This window comes from Siniperca chuatsi, linkage group LG22, assembly GCF_020085105.1.
Source record: "Siniperca chuatsi isolate FFG_IHB_CAS linkage group LG22, ASM2008510v1, whole genome shotgun sequence".
In the NCBI taxonomy this organism is placed as follows: domain Eukaryota; kingdom Metazoa; phylum Chordata; class Actinopteri; order Centrarchiformes; family Sinipercidae; genus Siniperca; species Siniperca chuatsi.
Window position 1 is genome coordinate 13,888,243 of NC_058063.1, and position 10,310 is coordinate 13,898,552.

The 10,310-nt window shown below is 37.1% G+C and overlaps 1 protein-coding gene across 1 annotated transcript; it reads left to right on the forward strand.

Annotated features, from left to right (window-relative positions):
* The first annotated feature begins 456 nt into the window (after positions 1 to 456).
* Positions 457 to 9,292, forward strand: LOC122870667. Its single transcript, XM_044185031.1, has 7 exons — positions 457 to 1,183; positions 2,815 to 2,847; positions 4,294 to 5,689; positions 6,272 to 6,342; positions 6,718 to 6,792; positions 8,454 to 8,535; positions 8,696 to 9,292. The coding sequence occupies exons 2-7, from the start codon at positions 2,827 to 2,829 to the stop codon at positions 8,707 to 8,709; spliced, it is 1,659 nt and encodes a 552-aa protein (XP_044040966.1). The 5' UTR covers positions 457 to 1,183; positions 2,815 to 2,826; the 3' UTR covers positions 8,710 to 9,292.
* Positions 9,293 to 10,310: the final 1,018 nt, after the last annotated feature.

Sequence of the window (10,310 nt, forward strand, 5' to 3'; positions counted from 1 at the left end):
ATCATGTGTTTTGTGTTATCACTTCATCCTTATTGTCAACAGCAATGTTAAATGAGTAAGTAAACTCAAATCTGTAGAACTGAGGGTCAGCATGTGATTAAGAATACTGTGGAAGATTTAGAAAAAAGGCTAGTGAACAGAGAATCATAACACTTTAATTAAGTATTCATTCGAATATAAAGCATCAAAGTTAGTCATCCATTTTTACTCACCTTTTATTATTATTATTATTATTATTATTTCATTTTAACTGTAATTTTTTGAAGCTGTCGCAGTGAACTGGACTGCATACACTGAAGGGTGTTAATGTTTGGTCCCTCATGTTTGATATACATCTGTGGTGGCAAATAACTAGTTACATTTAATCAAATACTGTACCTAGGTACAATTTTGAGGTACTTTAATTGAGTATTTCAATTTGTACTTTAATGTACTACATTACATTTCAGAGGGAATATTGTTTTTACTCCACTAAATTTTCTTTGATAACCCTGTTACTTTGCAAATTCAGATTAATGATACCAAATATAATCACCAAATAAATTATGATGCATTATTACAGGTTAATATAAGTCTTTATTGATCCTTCAGGGCAGCAAATAATGTAATCTAAAAGAGCTCCACCTTTACCAGCAACATTAAAGTGATGAACACATTAATGCATAATTACAATCCAATAATTTAATATAGATTATTCTGAAATGGGCCATTTTACTCCTTTTATTTTTAAGGTGTACTTTTACTTTTGGTACTTTAAATAAATTCTGATACTTGTATTTTTACTTAAGTAAAAACTTTTGATTTTAAGCACTGTAGTAGTACTGTAGTAGTACTTGTACTGATAAATGTGGTAATTGCTTTATTTTCAACATTCTAGCCTGTAATACAGGCCTGTGTGTGAGTTGAGAAGTGGAGAATATTGTGGTGCACTGGCAGCCTTCAGCTCAGGCTTAATTGATGGCCCATCAAGGGGAGGGGCTCTCCCCCCCTCACCTGCACTTGCTCTGCTGCCTACAGAGCGTGTTACGTGCCCTTCCCCCACCTTTCAATTCAGAGCGACCTGCAGTCTGGAGTTTTGGACAAACGCGGCAGGACCCTGGAGAGATTTAGAAGAAGAATTGAGAGACTCAAACTTCACCATAGCAGATGCGAAAGGAGGCTTTTCCAGACAGCTTCAGTGCAGGTAAGATTTTATGATGTCTTGCTCTTGAGTTTTGCTTCCACATGTCAGCTAACTGTACAATATTATTTTGCCAGGATGAAACTTATTACACTACAGTAATTGTCAAATAAAGCCAAGTTATAGTATATTTTAGGTAGAAATTGTGTATTTTTGTATATGTGAACTTAATTCTGACCGTAGGAGTTCCTAACAAGCGAATTAACTCGTGCGCCACTAATGATAGACGCATTAAGATTCCACCAGCTTCTCTGAAAATATAGCAGGTGGCCAAATGTAAGTTATAACCTTCATTTAAAGATAACCATTTTAAGCATTTTTAAACGTAGACTGTAACCATTTTTCTCAGTTTGTGGAAATAACTTTAAATGCCTGTGTTTTTGTGGTGTTTTCATGTTGTTTCCTTAAGTATCCCTTTTAATAATGTGTGTGAAATTTTGGGACATTTCACTGTGTATTGATAACTGTGGAAAAAGAGTTAGAATGCAACGATTGTGGCAGTAAAGTTTAGCTTCAACTGTGAACTAAACACTTAAGTTGAAATGCAGTTTAAAGATGCCATCAGCCTGAGAAAAGTCACTGAAATAGATGTAATCTATTACTAAGTAACTAGTAACAGTACTTTTTTTAATTTGATCCCAAAACAGCTCTGCTCTCATGGCTTGCTGCGTGAATAATTCATAATTTATCAGCTACTGTTAAATAGATTTTTTTTTTTTTACCATTCCTGTTGCTTCTCTCACTCCCACCTCTGTGACTGTCCACCCAGTTAACACAGTTGACAGGATATTTTAAAGGGAAACTGGCATCCTGGCACAGAGATGACCAACAGTTGCCACCATTTAAAAAAAAAAAAAAAAACACTTGAACACTTTTTGGGTACACATAATACAATACAACTGTGCTGCCATAAAGTCGCTTCTGTATAAATATGTTTCTTTTTAACACTGTCAAAAATGTGTTAACTAAATTATATGTTGTAGCACTGAGCATAGTTAGTGATGGTGTTGTACTGGACATGTTTCTGGTTTTAATATTCTTACCCCTTTGTAGTAGGGAGGACAAAACAAACACTTCTCAATATAATGCAGTCCAATACAACATCACCTTTTAACTATGATTTCAGTGATAAACAAGAATTGAATTGACAGACTATGACAAGAACAACTTAACATGAGCTTTGTAAAGGTAGAGTTTATGGCATGGTTGTGCTAAACTACATTAGACTGCACAGGTGTAATACAGTGGCTGCTGAGTGTATATATCAGTATCTGGAAACAAAGCACAAATAGCACATTGCCTGGTGGGAGACTTGAGATGTCTGGGAATGCATGTTATTAATACAGACCAAACTCACTAAATGCAAATATACAGACTCCAGTGTGTGGACTGTAACTTCATATACTTATGACAGGGTGCCCAATTCAGTTTTTAACATTGTCTTTTATACATTAGATATATGAATGCCCTTTTAAATGTACTATATAAGTAATATATGAAATGTCTTATCACTTGAAATGAAATGAAAGCAGCACTAAAGCATCACTGTCCAGCTGTACTTGACTGGAATTTTTTTGTTGAAACTGTTTCAGACAATAACAGGAAATAATCTTCCATCTTCTCTTTCATGTTAGGTCCAGAAGGCGATGGCTGTGATGCCAACACAGGTATGTTACAGAATCTTTCCTCTATCCTGATACAGACTTTTCACTTTCCTGGAATAGTTGGCAGTAGTTGTAATTCAATGTTAAAGGAGGAATTCTAATATAAAACTAATAACGTAAACTGAGGACATATAATACACACAAGGTTCTACATCTTGAGTCCTTTAGAAGTTTAGAGATGACAAAAAGAATCAATTCTTATCCATCATGATTCTCTTTAGAAATGTGACTCTCTGTAGAAAGTACTTAATCTGATCGTAGAAAAGGTTTCAGTCGTAGTCATCTGGACACTGTTTTCAGAATCAAGACGTTTCGGCTCCCATCCGGAAGTCATTCTCAATTGTGAAAAAATGGGACGGGAACTAGAAATGAATCTTGATTCTGAAAACAGTGTCCAGATGACTACGACTGAAACCTTTTCTACGATAGAACACTCCTGGACGAATGAGGGACTACACCGTCTTACTTAATCTGATTTATGTTGTTTTCTGAAGTTCAGGCTGCTAGTTAAATAGACTGATATCATGTCAGGTCAGCTACAGTTATGTAATCTACAGTGGATGTTGTTGTTATACTGAGCATGAAACTTTTGCATGAGTTTCTTATCAGTGTCTGCTCGTTGTGTACTCACAGAGAGTAGCTGATTAAATCAAATTCATATTAAAGTAGAGTCCCGAGCAGTATCTGCAACTTTTTTGACTGTGCCGAGGCCAAGGTGTCAGCGGGACTGTAGCCAGTCTGTTGCTGGGTCTTGTCTAATTGCATACATGTAGAGATGATGCATTACTTCGTCTCTCAGAGGCATTTAAGGTGTGAAAATAAGTGGATTCTGTTCAAAGATGTCAGCTGCACCGATTTATTAGTCTAGAGGGTGCAAATTTACCTTTTTTTGTCCACTGGCCAAATGGCTAAGGAATGTTAAAATTTTGCCAGTCACTCAATAGATTACCATTGTTTTTTGGCTGGTAAGGGAAGCAAATCTACCAGCCATTTGCATGTTTTATCAGCATTTGGCTGGTGCTAATTTTGTGCCCCGTTAAGTCAAGATTCAATTAAACTCTTTACCAGGATAATCCACTCTGCATCAGTACTGTATATATTATAAACAAACATATTATCAGAACAAAAGACTAATTTGTCTTATTGAATTTTAGAAGTAAACATGCCATGCTTTGTCAGTGTCAGTTTGTGTATTTCACGTATTAAGTCAAATGGAAATTATGAATGTAGTCTTACATAAAGTAAAAGTATGGAAATCAAAAAGTATCACACTGTTTTATTATAATACACTTTTACAATAGTGTAGTCCATCTATAAGATAATGATGGTAAAGTGACTCTTTAAAGTTGTACGTGATTGTTGATGTGATGACTGGAAATTGCCTGAAAGCGCTCATGCTATTTTACTTTCACACGATTTTTCTAATGATGATTATGCTTTTGCTTACAGTTGGACTATATCCATGAGGAGCCAGAGTGGGATTCCTTTGGATCCGAATTATATAGCCATACAGGATCGGACCTAGAGTACAAGCCAACTCGCACTGCATCATCATCCAGTGATGAGGAAGATTTGAAAAGCCGAGACAAACACAAGAACCTCAGAACTTATGTGAAAAGACAAAAAAAACAAAAGACGAACAAAACAAAATCAACTGTGACCATAAAAACTTGTACAAAAAGGGAAGATGGCAAACGAGCACGCGACAAAAGACATTATTGTCTCTACTGTGGCCAGTCAGACTTAAAGATGGCGAGACATTTGCAGAGAAATCATATGGAGATCCAGGATGTAGCATATGCCTTTAGCTTTCCTTCAGGATCAAAAGACAGAAAAGTTCTTTTGGAACAACTGCGAAATAAAGGAGATTTCAAGCACAATACCAAAGTCCTGGAAAAAGGCAGAGGACAAATAGTGACATGGAGGCAGCCCTCTGATGAAGTTTCTGTTAAGGATTATTTGCCTTGCCAATATTGCTATGGAATGTTTGCTAAAAAGGTTTTGAGAAAACATCATTGCACATGCAGAAGTAAAACATGTGTAACAGAAGACAAAAAGACAAGAAAAAGAGTACAAAGTCTTGCTGCACGCGTGCTTCCAATAGCATCTAACGCCAGTGGACGTCAGGATGTCATTACCAAAAATGTGATGGCTCTGTGGAACCATCTCAGGATGGTGGAAGATAAAGCAAAGGGGGAACTGACACAACAGATTTTAACAGCATACAGGGAGTTAAACGAGACAGTTCTGGTGCAGGTCATTGTCTTTAACAAGCGGCATGAAAGGCAAGCATCACGCTTGACTCTTGAGACGTCTGAGAAAGCAAGCACAAATCATGTAAATGAGGACATTTATGAAACCCTGTCACCATTAGAGAGAGAGCTGAGCAAGCTACTAACCCGCATAGAGGTCTGGAGAAAAAGAGGTGGGAAGGTAGCTGTTTTCTTGACTGAGAGAATGAAGGAATCAATCAATTTGTTGATTGAAAGGAGAGAGGAAGCTGGAATACCTGCTGAAAATCCTTATCTCTTTGCAAGACCTGGTGCGATGACAAAGTTACGGGGATGTGATTGTCTGCGGAAATATGCAGAGGAAAGCAAAGCAGAAAACCCTGAACTCCTGAGATCAACCAAATTAAGAAAACAGGTTGCCACATGCTGCCAACTCCTGGATCTCAGCGAACAAGAGCTGGAACAAGTTACAAGGTTCATGGGACATGACATCAGAGTTCACCTTGACTTTTACCGACAGACTTACAAAACCTTTCAAATTGCCAAGATAAGTAAACTTCTGTTTGCAATGGAGCGAGGCCTCAACCTCAACACAATTGATCTTTCTGTCTGTGGTATGTACGCACTGTAACTGACCTTGTTTTGTCCTGTTCTGTTTCATTGTCGGTGCATAAACAGTATTCTCCTAAGTGTAGTCAAACATCCAAGCATTTCCATGGAGAAAGCCATTTACTTTTTTATCTGTACAATCTATTATAGCTGGACAATATCAATCTCATTTAATAGAAATTCGCTTTCAGGCAAACCATAGAGACGTACAGTCACACCTTTTTACAAAATTAGCGTTAGTGTTACTGTTACACCTCATACTGCTAACTGAAGTAGGATATTTTTAGAAAATGTTTCTGACTCTAGTAAATGAGGTGAAATATGCTAAACAACAAAAAGAAAATAAAGAAATTTAAAGGAAAGTAAATGCTTGCATGAGCAAAGAAGGGCTTGGCAGTGTAATTTATGCATAGTATGGTGAAAATAGTGTTAGGTTAACAACTGATCCATACTGTCCAGTGACATGAACAGATCAAGAGAGGATTTGTACAATCTTTTTATGGAGCTCTTTTAATCAGCAGTAGTCTTTGTACTTGAGGATATTTTGACCACTGAGTACTAATATTTGATCATTGTTATCTTTACAGCTGAAAGTCACACGTGGACTTCTGTGACTGTCCCACAGAGGAAAGGAAACGCGGCAGAGAGGTTGTTGAAGGTGCGTATTTAAGAATTAGGATGCTGTCTGTGTTAAACCTGTCAATATTATAGCTGCAATTATTAGTCGATTCAACATTTAATCTGCAGCCATTTTGATATAATTTAATCTTTTAGTGATTCTTAAAGCAAAAATGCTTTACACATTTGCTGATTCCAGCTACTTAAATGTGATGATTGGGTGCTCTTTTTTATGCAGTTGTAAACTGAATATCTTTGAGTTATAATTTTTCACTGTTTTATAGATAAAGCAGTTAATTGAGACAATAATGCACAGGTGAATCAATAATGAAAATGATCGTTATTTACAGCCCTAGTCTACACTCCTGCACTGCATAGTATGAGGTGTCACTTTTTGTTTGCTATTGTTTTTCAGATGGAGGTTCTGACCTCTTCTCCCCGAAAAACAGATATGACCAGGGCAGTGAGGATGGGGACTCAGATATGGAGGGTAAGTTAGGGACTGTACGAAAATTATTGGGTTAGGAAGGATATTTAATTGTATTAAAAAGGTTGTCCTGGGAACCTTTTGTCTTAAAAAAAGAATCAATACCTTTCCCTAGTATCTCAAAATAATAGGCTCATTTAATGCCAAACTTATCAAAATGCTGAATATTCCATCCAAAACTAAACTAACGTCCAGACTAAATAAATAGTTATTACAGCGTCTGAATGAGTGCACTAAGCACAGGTGGCTTTGTGGCAGCTGATAGATGTAGATGATAGTTTTGTGCACAGTCAGTTTGGTTTCAGTTATCTTATGATGTAAATACAGTCCAGAGTGCTGCTACAGGCAAGTGAAAAGTGTTGCTCGCACTGGAGAGATGCCGTCACCAATACCTATAGAGAACCGTGTCTAATCGGTTTCTAGAAACTGACATATTAGTCATACCAACGAGGAAAATTACACGATGAAGAGAGGTTTGCTGTCCTCTGCATATGGCCAAATGCTCCTTTATGACCTGGGCGCACAAAAGCCATTTTTAAATGGCTATGATAAACCTAGCAATGTCCTCAAAAATGTGTAGTGAACTTTCCAAACTTCCAGTCTTGCCTCATCTCATACCAGTAATGCCAAGTCGGTCTACTACTGGGTCCATACAATCTCTATTTCCATTTATCAGTGATTAAAAAAAAAAAAAGAAAAAAAGAAAAGCCAACTACTAACTAAAAGCAGGGCAAGAAGACGCAAAATTCAATCAAACTGCTGAAACTCTGACAGCCGGTCAAAATAACACTGCTATCTTATAATCTTCACGTGTGGCGTTGGCCTATAGTTTATGTTTCACCATGGCAACAGGTATAAAAAGGCAGAGTCTCCATTTTAATCCAGTGGACGTAGAGATATTAATGCATGTATATGCAGACTGTGCACGTTTAGCTTTAAAAAAAGTCATCCTGAGTCAGAGCGGGAAAAGTGTCAGTAAGTTAACACAATAAAGTTTTATTCAGTGTTGTCCATTAATTCATCGTTTACCAGACTTAGGTTTCCTTAATGGTGATGAAGTGGTGGAATCTGACTGTGCGTTGTGCTGTAGTCTACTTTACATTTTAAATATATTAGTTCAGCTTTAATCTGATGGGGACAGAGTACAGGGGCCAGCAGCTGAAAAATAGAGTTGAGGATTTAAATAATATATTGCTCAAAGACAGAGAGACAAGACTGTCAGCTCACCATCTGATCCAGTAAAAAAGGGTTTGGTGGCTCTTGAAAAGGCATTGATGTTAATATACAGTAGATTTACAATTTTTGAAATCTTCTTGGATCAACAGCATTCAGCTTTATTTCAGCTACTTCAACAAATGTAGTGAATTTAAACAGTCAGTGAAATACTGTTAAACACGTTCAGACTAAACGCAGCCTGTTTAAAAAATAAACTCACTTTCTACCTACATCCTGCAGCTGGGGATGGGACTTCAGATATGGATGGTGAGTTAAATGGCTTTCATGAGGACAGTTTATTGTACAGTGCAAAGTCAAGCTGTACACAACCCCTGCCTTTTGCTAAAAGATCCTACTAGTTGTTTTTCCTACTTCCATTATATAAAAGACACATAGGTTTGAGGTTACACTGACTAACAGGAATTAATATTTGTCTGTTACTGTTGTAGATCAGAGCGCAGGACCAACCCTGGCCAAAAGGCTTCCACAGAAGAAAAGAGGCAAAAAGAAGGCAAGCGGTGAAAGACAGAGGTAAGTTCTTTAAAATTGGGCGAAAAATGCATAGACTTCAAAGCTAAAGTTAGGTGCTTTCTGTGACTGTGTGCCAGCTATGCATGAGCTGAGTCAAGAAATCTACATTGTGGTCTAAGTACTGAATGTTAAAGAATCTACATTTTTCTGTCATCTGTAGAGGCCATGGAGTGAAGCAGAGAGGACTGCTGTCAGCAAACAGTTGGGAAAGTTTATGGCATTACGGCGGGTTCCAGGTAAAGAGAACTGCATCAAATGCATAACACAAGAGAAACACTTGGATCAAAGATCCTGGAAGGATGTTAAAAACTTTTCATATAACAAAATTGTGACTCTTAATCGAAGATCGCTGTCACGGAAACTTCAGTTCTGAAGACGTCATTTTGCATTATAATTCAATGTTCTATTTTTAATGTCTGGTTGAGCCAGTTGTTGGCATGTTTGAACGTTGTTAGTTTTCTAATGCTGTTTGGTTGTGGAATGTAACTAAGCACATATGCTCTAGTACTGTACTTGCTGATATAGTTTAAATTCAAGGTACTTTTCAAGGTATTTTATGCAAATTTATACTTCGACACCATAGACAAATCTAGTGAAGTAAAAAGTACAATATTTGCCTGACAGCTTTAGCTACTGTGCAGATTACAATTTGTTATGTGTTGATTTTGAATGAATTTTTCTGATAAACTGGAGGATAAAGCGTTTTTCTGAGCAGCAGTAGTAGTAGCAGCAGCAGCAGTAACTAACAATTACCATAACCATTTTCTTCAGAATGAGTACTTTTACCTTTGATACATTACGTACATTTTGCTTATAATATTTACATTTACTTAACGTTTTGAATGAAATGTGATATTAGTACTTTTTCTTAAGTTTTAAGGATCTGAATACTTCTTCCACCATTGTTGGTTTGTGCAGATCGTGAGTTGTGTCTCAGTTAACAAATCAAAATAAATCTAGTTGTGTACACTGGAGATGGCATTCATTGCAGCTTTATTGGAAGTTGTATGATACTGATGTTTATTGCTAAAGTTTGGTTCACTTTGGTAAAGCAGTAATTGTGTTTTAAAAGTACTGTATCTGTATTTTTGTACAGCAGTCTAATCAATGGTCACAACATTAATTTTAGAACACTTCAAGAATGATTTATTAAATTATTTGTCTGTACTAAAACATAAAATTGTAGGAAAGAATAACTACAAGCTAAAGACAGAAGGTAGTTAAACTAGTCTATTCTGAAACGAACCCAATAGCGCCCCCATGAAAAAGGTCCTCACTTCAGTGGGAAAATGCTTTAAATAATTATTAGTTTTTTTAAAGAAGCTGAGGTGGAAACTGGAGTCAGGGAGCCACCTAGTGCTGAAATCCAGCATTAATTTGTCTCCAAGTATAGCAGAAAGGGTGGTCCTCACCTCCTATGTGAATTTATTTGGACCTCACTTTGGTGCATATACAGGAATGTGTGTGTGTGTGTGTGTGTGCTTGCATGACCATGTCAAGCCTCAACCCATTGATGTTTCTCTGAGCTTTCTCCTCAGCCAAAGGAGCACACAGCTCCTCCAACATCCAACTGTCTGTATCCACTTCAAAGGCAGACGAGACTAAGACAGCTGAGCTCAAACAGCAGAGAAGCCTGGATACAAGCCTGCCTGTGGGTTCTCCCATTCAAAGACCCTGACCTGAATGCATGTGTGTGTGCACTGTATAAGTGCCAATGTGTGTGTGAGAGACTAAGAGCGAGTGTGAGTGGGAGAGCTGAACATTTAAGTTCAGAC